At 39.5% G+C, this 25,085-nt stretch overlaps 1 protein-coding gene across 4 annotated transcripts in view; it reads right to left on the bottom strand.

The window, feature by feature from the left end:
- The window catches only part of CABCOCO1 (ciliary associated calcium binding coiled-coil 1), a 171,978-nt gene extending 147,412 nt beyond the window's left edge, over positions 1–24,566 (bottom strand). For 3 of the 4 annotated variants that reach the window (XR_003509261.1, XM_027531152.1, XM_027531154.1), the window contains exons 1-2: positions 24,255–24,566; positions 11,089–11,192 (exon numbers count right to left, since the gene is read on the bottom strand). Coding sequence is in view for 2 of the 4 variants with exons in the window: in XM_027531152.1 (XP_027386953.1) it covers positions 11,089–11,192; positions 24,255–24,335 (185 nt within the window). In the remaining 2 variants the exon portion in view is untranslated. Of the gene's footprint in view, positions 1–11,088; positions 11,193–24,254 lie in introns of those variants that run through there. The other variant, XM_027531153.1, reaches the window with a different exon arrangement.
- Positions 24,567–25,085: the final 519 nt, after the last annotated feature.

The raw sequence follows: 25,085 nt of genomic DNA, 5'->3' as shown, positions 1-25,085 counted from the left end.
TTGTTCCCTTTCAATATTTTAATAACCTTCCATTCCCTTCTGGCCTGCAGAGTTTCTGCTGAAAGATCAGCTGTTACTTGTATGGGGTTTTCCTTCTATGTTACTTGTTGCTTCTCCCTTGCTGCTTTTAATATTCTTTGTGTTTAGTCTTTGTTAGTTTGATTAGTATGTGTCGTGCATATTTTCCCCTGGGTTTATCCTATATGGGACTCTTTGTGGCTCTTGTATTTGAATGACTATTTCCTTTTCCATGTTGGGGAAATTTTCAAATATAATCGCTTCAAAATTTTTCTCATAACCTTTCTTTTTCTCTTCTTCTTCTGGGACCCCTACAGTTCAAATGTTGGTGCATTTGATATTGCTTGAGGTCTCTGAGACTATCTTCAGTTCTTTTCATTCTTTTTACTTATTTTGCTATTCAGAAGTTATTTCCACTGTTTTATCTTCCAGCTCACTGATTCGTTCTGCTTCAGATATTTTCCTATTGATTCCTTCTACAGTATTTTTAATTTCAGTAATTGTGTTGATTGTTTCTGTATGTTTATTCTTTAATTTTTCTAGGTCTGTGTTAGTTGATTCTCGCATTTTATCCATTCTTTTTTAAAGTTTTTGGCCATCTTTACTATCATTATTCTGAATTAATTTTCAGGTAGTTTGCCTAATTCATCTTCATTCATTTGGACTTCTGTGTTTCTAGTTTGTACCTTCATTTGTGTGGTATTTCTCTGCTTTTTTCATTTTTTCAAAACCTGACTATCTTTGAGGTCTCCTATCCCCAAGCTTCAAGGTTGAATTCTTTATTTTTGGTTTCTGACCTCCTAAAGTTGGTCCGAGGAGCTACCCCTCACCCAAGGTCTGGGGCAGCAACCAAGAGTGCCAGGCTGTGTCAACATAGTACTGGCCGATAGGAGCTACACCACATCTGAGGTCGGGGCGGTGGCCAAGAGGAACTACCCCATGTCCGAGGTCAGGGGCGGCGGCCAGGAGGAGCTACCCCATGATGGAGGTCAGTGGCGGCGGCGAGAGGAGCTACCACAAGCCCAAGGTCAGGGCGGCAGCCGAGAGGAACTACCACAAGCCCGAGGTCAGGGGAGGTGGCCTAGAGGAACAACCCATGTCAAAAGAGCTGTGGCTGCGTGGGTGTAGGAGGGCCAAGAGGAGCTACTCCACGTCCAAGGTCAGGCGGGGCGACCATGAGGAGATACCCCTTGACCAAGGTAAGGAGCAGCGGCTGCGCTTTGCTGGAGCAGCCATGAAGAGATACCCCATGTCCAATCTAAGAGAAAGCCAAGTAAGATGGTAGGTGTTGTGAGAGGGCATCAGAGGGCAGACACACTGAAACCATAATTACAGAAAACTAGCCACTATGATCACATGGACTACAGCCTTGTCTAACTCAATGAAACTAAGCCATGCCATGTGAGGCCACCTAAGACGGGAGGGTCATGGTGGAGAGGTCTGACAGAATGTGGTCCTCTGCAGAAGGGAATGGCAAACCACTTCACTTTGTTGCATTGAGAACCCCATGAACAGTATGAAAAGGCAAAATGATAGATAACTGAAAGGGTAACTCCCTGGGTCGGTAGGTGCCCAATATGCTACTGGAGATAAGTGGAGAAATAACTCCAAAAAGAATGAAGGGATAGAGCCAAAGAAAAAACAATACTCAGTTGTGGATGTGACTGGTGATAGAAGCAAGGTCCAATGCTGTAAAGAGCAATATTGCATAGGAACTTGGAATGCCAGGTCCATGAATCAAGGCAAATTGGAAGTGGTCAAACAGGAGATGGCAAGAGTGAACATCGACATTCTAGGAATTAGCGAACTAAAATGGACTGGAATGGGTGAATTTAATTCAGATGACAGTTATATATACTACTGTGGGCAGGAATCCCTTAGAAGAAATGGAGTAGCCATCATGGTCAACAAAAGAGTCCAAAATGCAGTACTTGGATACAATCTCAAAAACAACAGAATAATCTCTGTTCATTTCCAAGGCAAACCATTCAATATCACAGTAATCCAAGCCTATACCCCAACCAGTAACACTGAAGAAGCTGAAGTTGAATGGTTCTATGAAGATCTACAAGACCTTTTAGAACTAACACCCAAAAAAAGATATCCTTTTCATTATAGGGAACTGGAATATAAAAGTAGGACGTCAAGAAACACCTGGAGTAACAGGCAAATTTGGCCTTGGAGTATGGAATGAAGCAGGGCAAAGGCTAATAGAGTTTTGCCAAGAGAATGCACAGGTCATAACAAACACTCTCTTCCAACAACACAAGAGAAGACTCTACACATGGACATCACCAGATGGTCAACACTGAAATCAGAATGATTATATTCTTTGCAGCCAAAGATGTAGAAGCTCTATACAGTCAGCAAAAACAAGACCGGGAGCAGACTGTGACTCAGATCGTGGACTCCTTATTGCCAAATTCAGACTTAAATTGAAGAAAGTGGGAAAACCACTAGACAATTCAGGAATGATCTAAATCAAATCCCTTATGATTATACAGTGGAAGTGAGAAATAGATTCAAGGGATGAGATCTGATAGACAGAGTACCTGATGACTATGGACGGAGGTTCATGACATTGTACAGGAGACAGGGATCAAGACCATCCCCATGGAAAAGAAATGTAAAAAAGCAAAATGGCTGTCTGAGGAGGCCTTACAAATAGCTCTGAAAAGAAGAGAAGTGAAAAGCAAAGGAGAAAAGGAAAGATATAAGCATCTGAATGCAGAGTTCCAAAGAATAGCAAGGAGAGATAAGAAAGCCTTCCTCAGCAATCAATGCAAAAAAATAGAGGAAAACAACAGAATGGGAAAGACTAGAAATCTCTTCAAGAAAATTAGAGATACCAAGGGAACATTTCATGCAAAGATGGGCTCTTGGTGATGGACAGGGAAGCCTGGCATGTTGTGACTCATGGGTCGCAAAGAGTCAAACACGACTGAGCAACTGAACTGAACTGAACTGAAAGTTGGTCCAGTGACTTGTGTAAGTTTCTTATGAGATTTGTGCTGAGTTTTTCTTTGTTTATTTGTTTTTCCTCCGATGGGCAAGGCTGAATGGGGTGGCAATCCTATTTGCTGATAACTGGGTTTGTATTTTTGTTTTGTTTGTTGTTTAGATGAGGGGTTCTGCATAGGGTGTTACTGGTGGTTGGGTGATGCCAGGTCTTGTATTTACGTGGTTTCCTTTCTGTGAGTTCTCAGTATTTCATACTCCCTAGGGTTAGTTCTCTGGTAGTCTAGGGTCTTGGAGTCAGTGCTCGTACTCCAAAGGCTCAGGGCTTGATCTTTGGTCAGGAATTAAGATTCCACAACTGGTTTGTTATGGCATTAAGTGAGATTAAAACAAATATCCAAAAATGAGAAACCAAAGATGAACCCCAGACAAATGGCAGTTATTAAATCAGGCAAATAATAATTAAAATAATGGAATATACACATACACATATAAAGCCATGAGTAAACTGAAAACAGTCCAACAAAAATCAAGAACAGTAGATTGACCTGGCCAACCAAGTAAATAAAAAATTATATTTACCAGTTACGAACAAAACTAACTAAAGCACAAACTGGAAAACAAAACTAAAGCAAGGTGCCAAGTGTGTTATAAAACAATGAAAACAAAACTAACAACTATGTTGAGAGGAAAGGAAAGAAAGAATATATACACAATGTTAAATAGAGGTAGATAAAGAAGATTTATATACATTAAAGATTAACTGCAAGGGGAAAAGAACAGTAGGAAACAAAGGAATAAATGTAGTAAAAATATAATAATTTTTTTTTAATTAAAATTATAAAAAAGAGAAGGAAAAAAATGGAGGAAGAAAGAAAAAAAGAAAACTCCACAGAACTGCAAAAGCCCCACGTACAGGCAAAGGTTTATAGCAACAATAAAAAGTGTGACTGAATATACACATATACATATATACCCATAAGCAAAATCTAAACAGTCCAACAAAAATAAAGTACAGTAAATCAACCCAGTTAACAAAGGAAACTAAAAGATTACATCTACCAGAACAAAACGAACTAAAGCACAAATTGTAAATCAAAACTAAAGTAAGGTATCGACTGGGGAATAAAGCAATGAAAATGAAACTAACAAAACGTTGAGAGGAATGGAAATAAAGAAAAGAAACAAAGAATAGATATGAAAAGTTAAACAGATGAAGAAGATTTACATACATTAAGGATTAACTGCAAGGGGAAAAGAACAGTAGGAAAGGCAAACAAAGGAACAAAAGAAGAAAAAAAATAATAGGTTTGAAGAAATGAAAATTAAAATTATAAAAAGAGAAAAAAAAATAACAGAAGAAGAAAGAGAAAAAGAAAAGTCCACAGAACTGCAAAAGCCCCATGTCCAGGCAGTGGTTTACAGCAACAATAAAAAGCGTGACTGAATATACACATATACAGATACACTCATAAGCAGAATCAAAACAGTCCAACAAAAATAAAGTACAACCTATTGACCCAGCAAACAAAGGAAACCAAAAATTATATCTACCAGAACAAAACTAACTAAAGCACAAACTGGAAAACAAAACTAAAGCAAGGTGCCAACTAGGGAATAAAGCAATGCAAATAAAACTACCAAATATGTTGAGAGGAAAGGAAAGATAGAAAGGAAAGAAAGAATAGATATGCAAAGTTAAATAGAGGTAGATAAAGAAGATTTATATACAGTAAAGATCAACTGCAAGGGGAAAAGAACAGGAGGAAAAGCCAACAAATGAATAAATGTACAAAAATAATAATAGGTTTAAAAATTAAAACTAAAGAAAAAGAAAAAAAAGAAAACCCCACAGAACTGCAAAAGCCCAATATAGTGGCAGTGGTTTATAAAAGCAATAAAAAATGAATGAAAAAAAAAAGCTCAAGAGCTGAATTAGATTTCATAGTGAAAGGTTGTTGTTGAATCACGCGAATACACCGGGATTCTTGGCCCCCGGAGGAGAAGAATTAAATCCGGGGCCAGAGACGAGGCTTGATCGCTGAGCTTTTGTATAATAAAGTTTTATTAAAGTATAAAGGAGATAGAGAAAGCTTCTGACATAGGCATCAGAAGGGGGCAGAAAGAGTACCCGCTTGCTAGTGTTAACAATGAAGTTATATACTCTCCAATGAATCCAAAGAATGTCTGGAGTTTGTAAAGACCTCACCAGACCTACTCCCATAATTTACATTTTAGGATAACAGAATTAGCCAGAAGCTTTAATCCAGAGACTGTCCTTAATCCAGAGGCTGTCCTCAGGCAGGATACATTATTGTTATATAATCCTAAGGAATGTAGAGAAGGAAAAAAAGTTTGTCCTTTCTTCCTCCTTGAGAATTCCAGACCCCTCTCTCCTTGGGGACCCCTAGACTCCTTATCAACCTGCCTAGGAAATGACTCTCTCAATAGTGCCAATAAAATCGACAACTAGAACATAGGGGGAAAAAGGGGGAGAGGGGAATCCAAAAGAATCTACAGAGCAAGTCAAAACATAAGAATAATAAATGTTTTTCTTGAGTCACTGCTATCAGAGTCCTTTCCCTCACTGGGAGTCACAGTCCACCTCACCTCCCTAGGATGCCCTCCAACACTGTGCTGATCTCTAGACCTGCTGTGGGGGCAGTTCAGATTCTAATCTGGTGCTACTCCTGTGTGTTCTTGCCTCCAATGTCCACGGCTATCAGTACTAGCGTGTTTTCTTTTGTGGGAGCTCTCAATGATCTTTTACATGTGTCCATAGGCACAGAGTCTGCCTAGTTGATCGTATGGATTCAGTCTGCAGCTTGTACAGCTGGCGGGAAGGTTTTGGGTCTTCTTCCTTAGCCACCCTTCCCCTGGGTTTCAACTGTGGTTTTATTTCCACCTCTGTATGAGGGTCGTCCACTGGGGTTTGCTCCTGAGGCTGCCCTGGAGGACTCGGGTTTGCCCCTGTGAGGTGTGGAGGTGATGCAGCTGCTTGGGTCGCAGGGGTTCTGCCAGCACCAGGTACTCAGGGGAGTTGGTGGCTAGGGCAGCAGGAAATATAGTGCTCTAGAGGGTATGGCAACCAGTATTGGCCAATACACTCCAGTATTCTTGCCTGGAGAACCCCCTTCCCTGACAGAGAAGCCTGGCAGGCCACAGTCTACAGGGTCACATAGAGTTGGATACTACCCAGGTGACCTTGCCTGCACAGATGCAAAGCTTTTTATGCCTGTGGCAGCTCTGCCCCAGTGAGAGTTGAGCGTGAAGGTAGTGCAGCTGCTTGGCTTGTGGGGACTCTGGTGGTGCCAAGTGTGCAGGGATGTGGACTGCTTCCGCCGCAGGAGTATGGCCCCATCAGTCTTTTTTTTGAGCTTTTTTTTTTTGGCTGGCAATCAGAAGGCCTCTTTGGCTAGTCTTTCTCTGTAGCTCCGCCCATTCAGGCACTTAGAGGGCTCCCTTGCCTGGGGTCCTTCTCTGTTGTTTGGTGCATCATGCACATAGAGGGGCCGCCCTAGCTGGGTTCCTACTCTGTAGATCAGTGTGTCAGTCACTTAGAGCAGCAACCTGGGTGGGGTCCTGCTCTGTAGTTCAGTGCATCAGGCATTTGATGGGCCAGCCTCTGTATTGTTCAGCTGCCAATCCTAGTGTGTGGAGATAGAAAGGCTATGGTGATGGCTCCACCCCCTATGTGTGACTCAGCAGTATCACCTTGCTTCCATGGCTGCCAGGCTTTCCTCCACAGGCATTTCCCATCACAATCTCCTCCCTTACCTCCCCTCAATCGGTCTCTCTGCAATCAACAGCAGCCCCTGCCCTGGGATTGCTCCACACTACCAGCCTCTGCGCCTTCCAGGGAACCCTTGTCCCTTTCTGGGGTATGTACAGCTGTGGCAAGGACTGTTTGATTCTCATTCCATTTAGGCTTCCATAGATCAGCTGTTTCACTCTCAGCCTTAAATGTTTCTCCTCCGACTCAGACAAGTGCCCCTGTGGGGACTGGATGCTGCTTCAGTTCCCCCACACGCCAAGGGCAGGTCCAGTCCTACTAACACTCCTGTTTCCCCCACGAGTTCCTTCGTCCTACCGACTTTTGCATTGTTCTATATATTCTTTTCCTCTTGTCAGGTACTCCTGTCTGCTCTCAGCTGGTGTTCTGCATGCACTTCTGTGTCTAAAGGTGTATTCCTGATGTAGCCGTGGAGAGAGATGAACTCCACATCCACCTACTCCTCCACCATCTTGTTCCCCAGGATTTATTTTTTACTGTAGTTTCTTGTCTTAGTCCTGCTGCTGCTTCTAAGTCATTTCAGTCGTGTCCGATTCTGTGTGACCCCATAGACAGCAGCCCACCAGGCTCCCCCGTCCTTGGGATTCTTTAGACGAGAACACTGGAGTGGGTTGCCATTTCCTTCTCCAATGCATGAAAGTAAAAAGTGAAAGTGAAGTCGCTCAGTCGTGTCCGACCCTCAGTGACCCCATGGACTGCAGCGCACCAGGCTCCTCCGTCCATGGGATTTTCCAGGCAGGAGTACTGGAGTGGGGTGCCATTGCCTTCTCCAGTCTTAGTCTTAACAGCTCTTTTTAAACATATTTTATAATCTCTTTTTTATCTCTTGTTTTATGGAATCAGTGTCCTCTTTAAACATCAGCTTTGTCTAACGATTTTTTTTGTTTCCGGAAGTTGGTTTCCTTCCAAATGTATTCTTCATCTGCAATCTGCATGTTATTTTTTCAATTAAATATCTGACCTAAATAACTGCATGTGTCCTTTGCTTTACATTTTTATTGTTTGAATGTTTTAACTGTATATTAATAGACAACTGCCTGAGAATATTTTGGTGAAATCTCCTTGAGGTCCCTCCACTTTTGCTCTCTTTCCCTAATGTGTCCTCCATTGCTTTCCCTAAGTACCATTCGAATCTTAACCTTCAATTTGAGCTGCAGGCTAAATATTTAACATTTCTATTCTCTTAGTTATTTCACTCCAAAGGAAACTGTGCAGGGAGATGCTGGGAACAAGATACAGCTGTGGTTTGAATGTAAAGTTTCCATGCATTTTACTGGCAAATTTGTAAGCTTCTCCTCTAGGGATAAGGAGAAGGGACAGAGAGAATAGTGAGATGGCCACTGATGTACCACAGGAGAAAGTAGGGAAAGAAAAAGATGCTTAATAGTGATTTAGGAAGTTTTGCTATAGTGATAGGTGATGTAATTACCTACTTATCTCACCAAGAATTTCAGTAAAAATATTACATTATTCTTGTATGCTCTTGAAATTGGAATCTTTCATTTTTTGAATATGATGACATGCAGAAATAAGCCTTAAGGCAAGAGCTGAACAGCTCATGGAAACCAGTTATAGAAAGGTTATTAAAAGATCACTCCACATTATTTCTATGTTTAAATAGTTATTTTCAATTTAGTCTCTCTCTTTTAAGGGATTTGCATGGATCTGTAAATAAAATCAGGGTTACATGAAAACATGAATGACAGCAGTTAGGAGATGAGAAATGTACCTAGATATTTATCCTTGCTTGAATTATATTCCAGAAATATATTTTAATATTAAAGTTTCATTTGATTGGTTGCTTTTATGGAGCAAAATTTTTAATGTTAAAAGGTAAGGGAATGTGCTGATGTCCTATAATTTATTTAAGTAGGTTTATAGCTTTGCAGGACTTCCCTGGTAGCTCAGACAGTAAAGCATCTGCCTACAATGCGAGAGACCTGGGTTCAATCCCTAGGTTGGAAGATCTTCTGGAGAAGGAAATGGCATCCCACTCCAGTATTCTTGCCTGGAAAATCCCATGGATGGAGGAACCCAGTAGTAGGCTACAGTCCATGGGGTCGCAAAAAGTCGGACACAACTGAATGACTTCACTTCACTATAGCTTTGCAGGGGCTTCCCTAGTGGCTCTGATGGTAAAGAATCTGCCTACAATGTGGGAGACCTGGCTTGATTCTTGGGTCAAGAAGATCCCCTGGGGAAAGAAATGGCTACCCCCTCCAATATTCTTGCCTGGAGAATTCCATGGACAGAGGAGCCTGGCGGGCTACAGTCCATGGGGTTGCAAAGAGTCAGACAGGAGTGAGTGACTAACACTTTCATTTTCTTAGCTTTCTAGATTGTATGATTTTTGGCATACTTTTGCCAGTTGGTGACAGGATACTTCAATTATATTTTTGTCATTTTGAAAGGTATATAATCCTGACTTATAATAATGCTATTTTAAATGGAAAGTAAATGACTGATTGCAAATATTTCAGGATTACTGTTAAAAAAATCATGTAAAAAAAATCTCAAGAAAATTACTCTGCTAAGAAATGGTTCCTGGCATAATACTGATGTCATTTATCCAAAACTGATGTTCTATAATCTGAGATTACTTCAGGTGAATTCTATTAATCAGATGGTCAATGACATATCCTGAAAGAATGACCTTTTAGGTCAACCTGCTGTTTAGCTTGGGTTGTTTCTATGTTGCTAACTTCTGTATCACTCCTTGAATCATTTACTTTCTCCTAGATCTCACCTCTTAGAGATGAAAAATACTTTTAGAAATTAGATATTTAACAAAAAAGAGACAATAGTTGAAAAAAATTGTCAAAAAGATTGTTATATAAACAGTACGGTTAAGATGTGATGAGAAATACATAAGTCTAAAAAGCATTTGTGTAATAAGTTTTATTAACTACTTTTAAACAATATATTTTATTTACTATTAAATACAATTAAATTATAAACTATATTAAATGTGTCACTTACATCATATTACTCTATCTGCCTAGTATTAAATATCTATTTTTTACATTTCAATAACAACATTTGGGGTTACCTAGAAGTCCAAAATAATATGGTTGACTTAAGTAATCAGTGAAATTAATACAATAAATGAATTTTTCTAATTAATTCTGGTACTAAAAAATAAGAATTCCCAAAGAGTATCTGTTTCTATAAAAATGGTAAAATGACCTTGAAATTCTTACTTGATATCTATGAAATTTTTAATTGACTCATATTTCTAAAGATGCAGATAGTAAGCTGTATGGCCAAATCACAGACCACCAAGATTTCTAGCAGGATTTGAAGGCAGTGGAGGTGAAGAGCATCTCAGGAAAAGGCCTGTCAGTGTCATTTGCCTGCTCTTAATATGCTTTCCCTTCTCAAACTTCTCCTCCACCCAGTAAATTTGTCATATTTCCTTCTCAGCCGTAAATCACCTCTATTCTGTAGTATTTGATATTATGATCTGCAAATGATAACCACTGACAGAGTAATTTTCTATTTGCCATTATGGTTTACAACACTCTGCTCGCATCCAGATGACTGGCCTACAGAAATCTTACCCTGGAACATTACAGTCCAGAACACCATCACATCATTACCACTCCCCATATATTACAACTAATCAGGCTTCCATTATTAGAATGAGATAATTAAATGAATGTTACTAAAAACACCATTTAGGCATTTGTGTGGTGAATATATCTGAGTATATCTAAGAGTTCTAAGTAAATGATCTACTATAGAAATCAATGGCTTTAAAAATAAGATGTACCTGTATTAGAACTGATGCCTACAGATTCAGTTATATTACCATATTTAAACAAAATGTGTGAGATTACAATACTTAGTATAGCTTCGTATCCAATAAAAATCACAGGTGGATGGCTCATATTCAGGATTACCAAAATTATACATGTATTGACTATTAATATTACAGAAAATACATCTTACTCTTGTCATGATGAGACGGAAGACCTAGAGGTTCTTATGTATACTGTCAGTTTTACAAATGAAAGAGAAAAGAAGATGTCATATGTTAATGGTTGCTTTTAACAATAAATCCCTATTCTGTGTTAAGATAACAAGTTGGTTTGAAATCCACTTCTCCCATAAAGAAGACTGCTGAGCAGTGCAAAAAGTCAGTTTGAGAATTTTTGTGTTCCAGAGTCTGGATATATATATATATATATATATATCCGTGCACAACATAATAACACATATTTTGAAAAAAGGTTTAAAATGTGTAATAACATATTATGCCATTTATAGATGCAGAACTAGAACTGTTCCACATTTGGTTGTGATATCAAAGTACTTACTGTTGAACTCCATCTACATCCTCTGCTAGCATTTCAGTGATCTGGGCAACTGAAAGAAAATCTGGAGACAGAATCTTTTCATGTTCCTGGAATTCAGCATCTTTCTACAAAAAAAAGTGGAATAATTATTTCAATCACATTTCACATATTAATCCTAATAATACCAAAATCTGTTCTTACTTTTGTCTACTGCTATCAGGAAAAAATTTTTAAGTAATGGTATCTCTTCTACAAAGCTGAATGGTTAGTCAATCTGTCTTCTGTGCATATTTAAAACTGGGTGATGGTTTTCAAATAACAAACATTTTTGAATATCTATATATTCCTCTTTGAACCTGGGGTACAAGAGGAGGCAAAGACAACAAAGACTTGTTACCCAAAAGAAGCTCAACATCTTGTGGAAGGAACAAACGAAAGGTGACTTTAAAACAAGAAAATAAAATTATAAGTGAGCCATAATAAAGGTGTCATTCAGGACCTTCCTGATGGCTTAGTGGATAGGAATCTGCCTGCCAATGTAGGGGACACAAGTTCAATCCCTGGTCCAAGAAGGTTCCATATGCTGCAGAGCATCTAAGCCCATATGCCACGGCTGCTGAAGCCTGCACGCTCTAGAGCCTGTGCTCCACAACAAGAGAAACCACCACAATGAGAAGCCGGTGCACACACCTAGAGAGTGGCTGAGCTTGCAGCAACTAGAGAAAGCTCACAGAAAGCAACAAAGATCCAGCACTGCCAAAAATAAGTAAATAGATTAAAATTTAAAAATAGCTGTCATTCAGTCTAAAGGAAGGAAGGGACAAGGACAGGAACAGAACAAAGAAAGTCTAAAGAGAGGAATAGATTTTCGGAGCATGAATGTGGATAGTGCCCCAGGTGAATGAATCAGCAACACCAAGATGATAAATCCAGGACAGTTGGGTACCAGTTCTGTGAATATCAGTAATTCACAGTGGTGCCAAGCATACACACAGGGTACAAGTTGAACCTAAGTGGAAGGTGGGTGTTGGGAAAATATCACAGGCGATCTTAAATAATTTAATAAACATTTACTAAGCGATTACAAGACACAAGATATTGCACAAGTCACCATACATATTTTGGACCGTGGCTGTTGGAAGAATGTCAGGTTGAAGAGTCTGTTCTTAATAATATAGGCAGAAATGGACTGTGAAGTTTTTGAGCAGTGAAATGACAAAATAAAACTATGCTTCAATGAAGGGTAATCTGTAGCAGGGTGAAGGAAAGACAGGAGCAGAGCAAGGATAAAAAGGAAGAGTTAAATGAAAAAATTATTAGAACAGTTCAGGAATGAAGCATTGGCTGCACTGGGCTCCTAGCAGTGTGCATGAAAATGTATAAGGATAAATGCAACATATATATGGGGGACTAAAAAGAGGAAAGAATGAATGCAGAGTCTGAGTTTCTGAAATAGGTGACTAGAAGAAAAAGGTGATGAGACTCAGGGCCTCCAAAAGCAAATATGCCCCCATGCACGAACCAGACAAAAGAATCCTCTCTGGGTAGAGTATTAAAAGATATGTCTGACACAGCCCTGCACCCAAGTGTACCACTTGTGAACAGAATAGTTCCACCTTCTGCTCAATCCTCAGCTGAGTCCTTTTGTACAGAGTACAATCCATAAAAATATACATGACACTCTTATTGGGCTTCCCTGATGGCTCAGATGGTAAAGAATCTGCCTGCAATGTGGGAGATGCGGGTTTGACTCCTGGGCGGGAAGATCCCCTGAAGAAGAGAATGGCAACCCACTCCAATATTCTTGCCAAGAGAATTCCACAGACACAGTCCATGAAGTCACAGAGAGTTGGACATGACCGAGCAACTAATACACAAACACTCTTATTACACCAAAAGAAATAAGAGATTTAGAAGATGACGCTAGTTTTAAGAAGGCAAGATGATGAGTTTGGTTTCAGTGGTTGAATTTTAGGTGGAATATGAATAGCAAGAAATGTTTCGAGATTAACTAGAAATGCTAGAGTCACAAGGTCAACTTTACAGATATTGGTTTAGGAGTCACTGCAAGTATGAGAATGAATGAAACTGCCCAAAGTCAAGAGGATAAAGAGAACTGTGAATGGGGGATGGAAAAGGAGACTGAGAAAGTGGTAAGACACCAGGAGCTTCATGAAAATCGAAGACTATGAGATTTACACCAGTCAGAATGGCCATGATTAAACAGTCTACAAATAACAAATGCCGGAGAGGATGTGGAGAAAAGGTAACTCAAACATGGTTGGTGGGAATGTAAATTGGTGTAACCATTATGTAAATAGTAGGGAGGTTACTCAAAAAATTAAAAATAGAGTTGCCATGAGTGTATGCTCAAGTTGTATCCAACTCTTTATAACCCTATGAACTGTAGCCCATTGGGCTCCTCTGTCCATGGAATTTTTCAGGCAAGAATACTGAAGTGGGTAGCCATTCCCTTCTCCGGGAAGACTTCCTGACCAAAAGAGCAAACTAATACACTCCATTCAGTTCAGTTCAGTTGTGTCCAACTCTTTGCAACCCCATGGACTACAGCACGCCAGCAAGGCTTCCCTGTCCATCACCAACTCCTGAGGCTTGCTCAAATTCCTGTCAATTGAATCGGTGATGCCTTCCAACCATCTCACCCTCTGTCGTCCCCGTCTCCTCCTGCCCTCAATCTTGCCCAGCATCAGGGTCTTTTCCAGTGAGTCAACTCTTCGCATCACTTAGCCAAAGTACTGGAGCTTCAGCTTCAGCATCAGTCCTTCCAGTGAATATTCAGGAATAATTTCCTTGAGGATTGACTGGTTTCATCTCCTTGCAGTCCAAGGGACTCTCAAGAGTCTTCTCCAACACCACAGTTCAAAAGCATCCACTCTTCAGCACTCAGCTTTCTTTATGGTCCATCTCTCACATCCATACACGACTACTGGAAAAACCACAGCTTTGACTAGGTGGACCTTTGTTGGCAAAGTAATTTCTCTGCTTTTTAATATGCTGTCTAGGTTGGTCATAGCTTTTCTTTCAAGGAACAAGTGTCTTAACTTCATGGCCGCAGTCAACATCTGTGGTGAGTTTGGAACTAAAAAAAAAATAGTCTCTCACTGTTTCCATTGTTTCCCCATCTATTTGGCATGAAGTGATGGGACTGGATGCCATGATCTTAGTTTTCTGAATGTTGAGTTTTAAGCCAGCTTTTTCACTCTCCTCTTTCACTTTCATCAAGAGGCTCTTTAGTTCTTCTCTGCTTTCTGCCATAAGGGTGGTGTCATCTGCATATTTGAGGTTATTGATATTTCTCCTGGCAATCTTGATGCCAGCTTGTGCTTCATCCAGCCTGGCATTTTGCATGATGTACTCTGCATAGAAGTTAAATAAACAGGGTGACAATATACAGCCTTGACTTACTCCTTTCGCAATCTGGAAACAGTCCATTGTTATATGTTTGATTTTAACTGTTGCTTCTTGACCTGTATAGATATTTCTCAGGAGGCATGCTTGGTGGTCTGGTATTCCCATCTCTTGAAGAATTTTCCAGTTTGTCATGATTCACACAGTCAAAGGCTTTGGCATAGTCAGTGAAGCAGAAGTAGATGTTTTTCTGGAATTCTTTTGCTTTTTCTATGATCCAATGGATGTTGGCAATTTGATCTCTGGTTCCTCTGACTTTTCTAAATCCAGCTTGTACATCTGGCAGTTCTCGGTTCACACACTGTTGAAGCCTAGCATGGAGAATTTTGAGCATTACCTTGCTAGTATGTGAGATGAATGCACTGTGCAGTAGTTTGAGCATTCTTTGGCATTGCCTTTCTTTGGGATTGGAATGAAAACTGACCTTTTCCAGTCCTGTGGCCACTGCTGAGCTTTCCAAATTTGCTGGCATATTGAGTGCAGCACTTTCACAGCATCATCTTTCAGGATTTGAAATAGCTCAACTGGAATTCCATCACCTCCACTAGCTTTGTTCGTAGTGATGCTTCCTAAGGCCCACTTGACTCTGCATTCCAGGATGTCTGGCTCTAGGTGAGTGATCACATCATCGTGGTATCTGGATTATGAAGATCTTTTTTGTATAGTTCTTCTGTGTATTCTTGCCACCTCTTCTTAACATCTGCTTCTGTTAAGTCCATACTGTTTGTCCTTTACTGTGCCCAACTTTGCATGAAATGTTCCCTTGGTATCTCTAATTTTCTTGACGAGATCTCTAGTCTTTCCCATTCTATTGTTTTCCTCTCTTTCTTTGCACTGATCACTGAGGAAGGCTTTCTTATCTCTCCTTGCTATTCTTTGGAACTCTGCATTCAGATGGATATATCTTTTCTTTTCTCCTTTGCCTTTCACTTCTCTTCTCAGCTATTTGTAAGGCCTTCTCAGACAGCCATTTTGCCTTTTTGCATTTCTTTTTCTTTGGGATTGTCTTGATCACAGCCTCCTGTACAATGTTATGAACCTCTGTCCATAGTTCTTCAGGCACTGTCTATCAGATCTAATCCTTTGAATCTATTTGTCACTTTCTGTGTATAATCATAAGGGAGGTGATCTAGGTCATACCTGAATGGTCTAGTGGTTTTCCCTACTTTCTTCAATTTAAGTCTGAATTTTGTAATAAGGAGTTCATGATATGAGCCAGAGTCAGCTCCCAGTCTTGTGTTTGCTGACTATATAGAGGTTCTCCATCTTTGGCTGCAAAGATTATAATCAATCTGATTTTGGTACTGACCATCTGGTGATGTCCATATGTAGAGTCATCCATTACTCAGCCATAAAAAAAAAATGAAATTATTCCATTTGCAGCAACATGGATAGACCTAGAGATTATCATACTAAGTGAAGAAAGTCGGAAAGAGAAAGACAAATATCATATGACATTACTTACATGTGGAATCTAAAATAAGACACAATCAATATATCTATGAAACAAAAAGTCTCACAGATACAGGTAACAGACTTGTGGTTACCAAACAGGAGGAGGGGTTGGGAGGGAAGAATTGGGAGTTTGGGATTAGCAGAGGCAAACTATTATATATAGAATGGATAAAAAACAATATCCTACTGTGTAGCACAGGGAGCTACATTCAATATCCTGTGACAAAATGTAGTAGAAAAGAATGTTAAAAATAATATATATGTGTATAACGAGTCACTTCTCTGCACAAAAGAAATCAACATATTGTAAACCAACTATGTGCTGTGCTGTACTTAGTCGCTCAGTTGTGTCCGCCTTTTTGCAACCCCATGGACTGTAGCCCGTCAGGCTTCTCTGTCCATGGGGATTCTCCAGGCAAGAATACTGGAATGAGTTGCCATGCCCTCCTACAGGGGATTTTCCCAACTCAGGGATAGAACCCAGGTCTCCTGTATCACAGGTTGGTTCTTTACCATCTGAGCCAGGGGAAGCCCGAATAAACTTTAAAATTTTTTAAATAAATAAATTTTTAAAAAGTATTGTGAGATTTGGGCAAGAGTGGGGCAAATGTTTTTAATTCAACAAACAGTTATTTATCCTTCCATGTCAATGAACTCCAATAAATAAGAACAACAGGAAACTTTCTGCTATAATTAATAAGATTACATCCCAAATTTTCTTTATTCTTTTTCAAGAATAGAAAACCACAAAGCTAACACTCACTGGAAATAATAATCAGTTTAATGTTTGTAATTTACTATTAGGTTATTATATTTTTATTTTTAAAAATTCAATTGAAAAGTAAAATATGCTATTTTATTAACTATCTTTATTTAGTATCTGCTGCTGCTGCTGCTAAGTCACTTCAGTCGTGTCCGACTTTGTGCAACCCCATGGACTGCAGCCTACCAGGCTCCTTCATCCCTGGGATTCTCTAGGCAAGAACACTGGAGTGGATTGCCATTTCCTTCTCCAGTGCATGAAAGTGAAAAGTTAAAGTGAAGTCGTTCAGTAGTGCCCGACTTGTAGCGACCCCATGGACTGCAGCCCACCAGGCTCCTCCGTCCATGGGATTTTCCAGGTAAGAGTACTGGAGTGGGTTGCCATTGCCTTCTCCGTTATTCAGTATAGAGTCAGCAAATTAACCTAAACTAGGTCATCCATTTGATTATAAATTCAAGAAGAAAAAATATTTTAGGACCTAATACAATACTTTGCACCTAGTAGGCACTCAGATGCTTATAAATTGAATTAAATGCATGCAGTTTTTAGACAGGATAGTATTTTAGTTCACAATATATTGTATATATTTGTTTAAATATTTGTTAGTTACATGCATTTTTTATTATTAGCAGTAAACTATAATTATTACTGTACTATTAATTCCATTAGGTTGTAAATTCCTCAGGGACAGTCATTCAATCTTTTATTTCTTTTGAGAATTCTGTAGTTCCTAGTTAGGTCAACATAGGTTGTTAATCAACCTGTGTCTGAATTCATCTTCATCCTGTGATGACATTGTTAGATGATGGACCATGATGAAAAGCCAGACGTAGATTTGGAGATACCATGATGCCTTTAATATACTGATGAATTCTGTGACTTAACAGCAAGACATTTAAACCTAAAATTAGATTCATGTTAAAACATCATTTTGATATGTTTTAATGCAAACACAATTGTTATCATTATTAAAAATGAATAAAGATATACATGAAAGATATATAGACATTCAGATCAATTGTCTCAGACTTGAAAATTTTCTTAATAGGAGAAAATAGGTCACATAAGAACTGTAAAAAAGAGTATAATCTTAATCTTTCATACAATAATAATTCTAGCTAAGGAGTCTAATACCAGTGCCTCGTTCTTCTACTAAAACTTGATAGATTAAGATAATCATTTTGTAGGAGGGTTTGCCTCTGGTTTTTTGTTTTGTTTTAAATTGAATTCCTGGACCTATTTTAAATGAGAGCTTTTCTTCTGTTTGTTTACACACTGCCGTGCACTAGAAAGGATGTAAGGTGGTTAAATATCTTTAATCTTTCAATACATACATTCTCATTTGTAAAAATTAAAGATACAATGGAAAATTCATGAATAGGCTAATAAAAATGTAAATATGTAATTATCACTTTCTCTGTAAAATTACATCTCTGACTAGGAGAATATGTGAGCTAAACTGCACTGTAACTCATTTTATTTCACCACCTGGTGGATTTTAGCTGTTATTCCAGAAGCATTAAAATTGTAAGCTGCTATTTTTTGTCAGATAATCTTTTCTGTGAATTTTTTCTCTAATGTCAGCTAAACTTTTCACATTTGAACATAACGTCTTTCTTTTAGAATTTTATCTTTGGGGGGCATCTTTGTATCCATCACTGATATGTCTTAAAAGATTCTTAAAAAATGTTCACTAAAGAAATATATAGCACAGTTCACCAAAGATGCCTAAGAGGGGTTTCATAGCCTTAGAGAACATAGAGTAGTCTACCATTTCCACACTCTGAAAGGCTTTCTTCAAGATTGAAAATAAATGAACTAAGATCAGCTCTGTGTTGAGCCGTGTTAGAGCTGAGGCAAAAACGAAAAATTAGTATTAACAATTCTGTCTTTATTTAGAATTTAAATCCATTATGGGTTTTTGCATTTATTATAATTTTTTAAATATTACATTAAATTTTTTCTCTTGACTACGGAATTTTTTAGCATCCGTTAAATTTTGTACCCAAGGAGGGTGCCTCACTCTCATCACTATAGTGCTGGACATCATAAAGAGACAATTTAAAAAAGAAAAAAAAAGTAAATGAAAGAAGGATAAGTAAAAGCAAGAGCTAGTTCCTTAAAATAATGAACAAAATAGGCAAATTCTGGGCAAAGGTGATTAAAGAAGAAATAAATATATGCCACATTAAATGAACACATTTGAGAATTACAGGTAATGGGTGATTTTCTAGGAATATATGTTATAAATTTGACCAAGGGTAAAGGAGAAAATGGACCAGACAAACATGAACTAAACTGGAAGTCTACTTTTTAAAAGGTCACATGTCCAGATAGTTTTACACTTGAGGTTCTACTAAACAACCAAGAACACATAAATTCTGTTAGTCTAATGATTATAGATTGTAGATATTCATTTTTAGAAACCAGCATTGTCTATATACAAAAACCTGAACTAGCACAGAAATGTGACTAAAGTCAAAATAATTAATGAGCTCAGATGCAAAAATTCTACTTAAAAATATCTTATGGTCTCCCTGATAGTCCAGTGGCTAAGAATCTGCCTGCTAATGCAGCGGAAATGGGTTCCATCACTGATATATGCTGTGAGGCAACTAAACCCGTGCATCACAACTTCTGAAGCTGGCAAGCCCATAACCTGTGGTCCACAGCAAGAAAAGGCACCACAGTGAGAAGCCCATGTACGGCAACTATTACAGAAAAGTAGTCTCCACTCACCACAACTAGAGAAAGACTGAGCACAGCGATGAAGACCCAGCATAACCAAAACAAATAAATACATAAAACTTTAAAAATATTTTTTAAAAGTGACATCTTTGAATGTTGAATCCAGCATTGTACAAAAATAATAAGAAGCTATCATTATGACAAGATAAGGTTAATTTCATAAATGCAAGGATAAATTATAGTTAACAAGTCTCGTGTACTTTTTAGTCAAATTAAAAGTTAAAACCATGATTATATAAGTAAATAATAAATATGCATTTGTAAGAATTTAGCAGCAGAACTCTCAGTAAAATATGAATTAAAAAAAAGCTAATTTATAGTGAATGAAACTAGCATGATGGTTCACACTAGAACAAAATTAGATCCCCATTTCAAATATACATCTATCAAAAATTAATGTTAGCTGTGTTAGATACCTAACTTTAGTAAAATAAAACTTTAAATATCAGAAAAAGATTGAAGATGATTTGTCCAACCTGAAAGCGAGGATGGAGTAGGGAGAAGCAGGAAATAGATAGGAATAAGATAGCAAATTGGAAGACTTAATAGTAAGATGAAGGACTTACTAAACTTAATAGTAAGATGAAAGACTTACTAAAAGACCAAACATCTGTGAATACCTCCACATCCACTATCAGTATTTCCAGAGGTTCTAAGTGTTTGACAAATAATGATACTAAATATTCACTTCACTGGAAGCTGCTGCTGCTGCCAAGTCACTTCAGTCGTGTCCAACTCTGTGCAACCCCATAGACGGCAGCCCACCAGGCTCCCCCGCCCCTGGGATTCTCCGGGCAAGAACGCTGGAGTGGGTTGCCATTTCCTTCTCCAATGCATGGAAGTGAAAAGTGAAAGGGAAGTCACTCAGTCGTGTCTGACTCTTAGCGACCCCATGGACGGCAGCCTACCAGGCTGCTCCATCCATGGGATTTTCCAGGCAAGAGTACTGGAGTGGGGTGCCATTGCCTTCTCCATTCATTGGAAAGACTGATGCTAAATCTGAAACCCCAATACTTTGGCCACCTGATGTGAAGAACTGACTCATTCGAAAAGACCCTGATGCTGGGAAAGATTGAAGGCAGGAGAAGGGGATGACAGAGGATGAGATGGTTGGATAGCATCACTGACTCAATGGACATGAGTTTGAGTAAACTCCAGGAGTTGGCGATGGACAGGGAGGTCCATGGGGTCGCAAAGAGTCGGACATGACTGAGCGACTGAACTGAACTGAACTGACTGAGTACTATTTTCTCAACAATATTTTTGAGCAACCTTTTGGCATCCTGTCCATTGTCCTATACTATCTATATCACGTGGTGTGAATGGCTTCAATAAATCCCTCTAGAATGATATTTCAGTTGTAGGAACCTGATCATCTTGGTGCTCAAGTTGAGCCCCAAGTGTTTCTCTCCGACCTACCAGTAATGGGGTGGGCTGTTTTCAAAGCCCGTGCATGTGTGCCAAGTTATTTCTGTCACATTCAACTCTGTGAGACCCCACTGACTGTAGCCTGCCAGGCTCCTCTGTCCATGGGATGTTCCACACAAGAACATTGGAGTGGGTGGCCATGTCCTCCTCAAGGAGATGTTCCTGACCCAAGGATTGAACCGTGTCTCCCACATTACAGGCGGATTCTTTACCACTGAGCCACCTGGGAAGGCCAACTGGGAAACAATCATTTACTTTTTCTTTTACGTCTCTGATGTGAGTTGAAGTATGCTGCTGCTGCTGCTGCTAAGTCGCTTCAGTCATGTCCGACTCAGTGAGACCCCATAGACAGCAGCCCAAGAACACTGGAGTGGGTTGCCATGTCCTTCTCCAACGCAGGACAGTGAAAAGTGAAAGTGAAGCCACTCATTCGTGTCCGACTCTTTGCGACCCCATGGACTGAAGCCTACCAGGCTCCTCCATCTGTGGGATTTTCCAGGCAAGAGTACTGGAGTGGGTTGCCATTGCCGTCTCCAGAGTTGGAGTATAGTCCCTTTTAATTATACTATTAATACTTAAATGATTACATATCCCAAACAGTGTTTTTGAAGATATTAAGAAAGTCAGTTTATGAACTGAATTTATATACTCACGTACAAATTAACTTATAAGCATTTATAAACTCCTTTCACTTACAGATCTTTAGGTAGCAAATATTTTCAGATTGTCATCATTTCTCTGGTTTTCTGCATTTAAATGTTTCTCTCCCAAAACTTTAGCCTTATGCAAGAGGCATTTATTCCCATGTTACTAAAGAAACTGTACTATTAAATGCAGAAAGTTGGCAAGAAAGTTTATGTAATGTTACATAAAAATATTTTTCTGGAGCCATATCTCATGTCTGCTTGTTCAAGGTTACTTATAGAGTTCAATCTATGATAACTATTATACCTGGCATACCTCAAACCCTCTATAATTCCAATTAGTTATCAAATTTTATTGAGTGCCTACTATATGATTGAGACAATCATATAGTTGTTTTAATTTTAGGTAATGACAACAAACAAGTGGGAAACCTCAGACTGTTGAAAGCGTATGCTTTATTTCCAACAAACTTGGCAAAAAAAGAAATATTTCACTACTGTTTGGCTCAGATGACTGAATGGTCCACTGGCTAAGTCAATTTGGGTACAAATTATTGAGAAATAATGCTATACTACTAGGTTTCCAGGGATCAACTCTGGAAAGAATCTCACCTTACAAGAACCTTTCAATACCTAACTGAAAAGAAGTAGCCTTGTGAATAGAGATACCAAGAGAGATTTTTGCTATCTTTTCCATCTAACCCCTGAAACCCACAGTGGGCACAAATGGGTGGCTGCTGCTGCTAAGTCATGTCCAACTCTGTGCGACCCCATAGATGGCAGCCCACCAGGCTACCCCATCCCTGGGATTCTCCAGGCAAGAACACTGGAGTGGGTTGCCATTTCCTTCTCCAATGCATGAAAGTGAAAAGTGAAAGTGAAGTCACTCAGTTGTGTCCGACTCTTAGTGGCCCCATGGACTGCAGCCCACCAGGCTCCTCCGTCCGTGGGATTTTCCAGGCAAGAGTACTGGAGTGGGGTAAATGGGTGGCAGGCAGGATTTATTCTATGAATGACACAACACTAAAGATCAACTGTCTTCTCCATGAACTACAGGAACTCTGGTTTTAGAATGAACCCTCCTAGATGCAGACTGTTAATCTTAGCAAACGAACAGTTAAGTGAGTCCAAATTCCAACTTTACTTTTTCAGTATGTTACTAATTAAAAGACTAAGCATATCCCAAATTGACTGCCATGAGGAATACCTGCTGCTCCTCCAAGAAGTTAAACAAAAGAGCTCAGTGACTGTGCTAAGATGGCAGATAATCACCTAAGGTCTGTAACTGGTTCATTAGTTTCACTTATCCTTTATAAAAAGTGATTACCCTTCACCCTGGAACACGGTTTTGTTTTTTGTTTTTTTGCATCTTAAAAAAAAATTAAGGGGTATTTCTTTCTTTCTTTTTTTTTTTTTTGAAGAGCATTAATTCCAAATTATCAGTTACTTATAAAGGATATTTCTATTATTGATACATGGATAAGTACTGGGTATATTCTCACAAGAAAGTTTTTGTATATATTTATATACCATGATTTAATTGGGAAATTTCCTATGCCACTTTTGAAACTGTATTACTTACATTATAGATCACAAGAGAGTAACTGGCTTAGTAACCAGTTTATCACATTAAAATGTATTTTTAATGTATGCTAATTTCAAAAGGTTCATAGGAGAGTCAGCAGCTTTAGTGGTCTGCATACAGTACTGGGAAGAACCCGTAGGGAATGACTTGCATATCTCTGGGCAAGGCACTGTATTACTGGCTCTGTGTATCCTCATTTATAAAACTGCAGCTCATACACATCTTCTGTACAAAAAATAAATAAATGCTATTTAGACTAAGTGAGTTTAACCCAGCAATGTTAATTATAACATTATTATTCACCTTCAGAGTCTTAAAAAAAGCTGAAGAAAAAACTTCTTAGAATAACATGATTGACTCAGTATGTGAAGATTTAAACATTTCTTAGTAGTATCTGGCAAATATTTTTAATTAAAATCTCAGGATACAAAGCGTCTGAGTAATCCCAGTTACATAGAACCCATTTATTATTGAGAATTAGTGCTGGGAGGGGCCGGAGAAGAAATCTTTATTTTGCACAGGAAACCACTGGAGGCCTAAGAATGTTAAAGTCTTTTCCTAAAGACAAGGTGCTAATGAGCAACTCAGCCACAACCGGAAGGTTGATTTTCTAGGCGTTCCTCCTTTGTCCGATCTATCAACTATTTACTTATTTAGAGAAACAGTAAAATAATACGGGAAACATTGGCCTTCAAATATTCATCAATCCACTATCAATGAAGAGTAATTATTCCATGACATCTTTTGAGCAACAGAACTGTGATATCTGAAGAGAATTAGTAGTCATTTACAAAGGAGACGCTCTCACTTAAATTTTTCAAAATTCCCTTTTAAGTAGAGAATCCTAGGGAAAGCGCTTATTTGTGAGGCCTTTTGGGCAAAGAACCGTCCAATGGAGGGATTTTTAGTTCACACTCGGGGGCACGGAGGAGCGTCGGACGACAGGGCCAGGGGAGCGCGGGACGGTGGCTTGGGGATCCCCCTTCACTCCCTGAGAGCTCGCGCCGCCTGGGCGTCGCACCCACTCGGGGCCGAGCACCCAACTCGGGCATGGGGCGCCTCCGAGGGAACAGCCTAGGCCCGCGGGAGAGGTCCGGCGCTCGGGGGTCGCGGGTACCGGGCAGAGACGGCGTACCTCCGACTCGGGTGTGGTTCCCGCCGAAGTCATTCCCGCGGGAGTCGTTCCCCCGGGTGTCGTCCCCACAAACGTCGCCATGATCCCGCCTCAGCCCTGCGGCCCCTCGTCGCCTAGGCAACCGGGGAGGGGGCGGGGCCGGGGTCGCTGGGCTGGGGAACTTAGCCCACGCTTAGCTGCTTCCGGTCCCGAGCCCCATGCCCACCTGGGAAATGGTCAGGACCAGGCTTGTAAGAGCCAGAGAGCAGGCCCTACCGCTGCGGGGCGCTGTGCCGGGAAAGCCTATGGCAGGGCTTCGAGTAACTGAATCGAGATAGACTTTCCTTTTAGTAAGAGTGAAAAAAGGGAAAGAAAAAAAGCAGTTGAACTAGAAAACGGGGAAGTGGGGCTTCCCTGGTGGCTCAGTCGGGATAGAGTCCATGGGGTCGCAAGAGTCAGACACGACTTAGCGGCTAAACTACCACCACCAAATGTGGGTGTGTAATACTAATACATGGCAAGTAGAGCAGGTTGCTATTCCTTTCTCCAGGGGATCCTCCTGACTCAGGGATCGAACCCACATCTCCTGCATTGCAGACGGATTTTTATCGACTGAATCACCAGGGAAGCCCCCAGTAAGTATTAAAGTGAGGTATATTATTGAAATTAATATTTTACATGAAAAAATTGTAATTTTAAAATATTAGGATATTATTGTTATGTTTAGAAGGAAAAACAGCCTTTATTTTTTGGAGATAACATGCTAAAAGATTTAGTGATGGTGAAGTGATAAAATGTCCACGATTTACTCCAAAATAAGGAAGGGTAGATGGATAATGATTGGAGGTACAG

Source organism: Bos indicus x Bos taurus, chromosome 28 (genome assembly GCF_003369695.1).
Source record: "Bos indicus x Bos taurus breed Angus x Brahman F1 hybrid chromosome 28, Bos_hybrid_MaternalHap_v2.0, whole genome shotgun sequence".
Lineage (NCBI taxonomy): Eukaryota > Metazoa > Chordata > Mammalia > Artiodactyla > Bovidae > Bos > Bos indicus x Bos taurus.
This window is presented reverse-complemented; position numbering and strand designations above follow the sequence as displayed.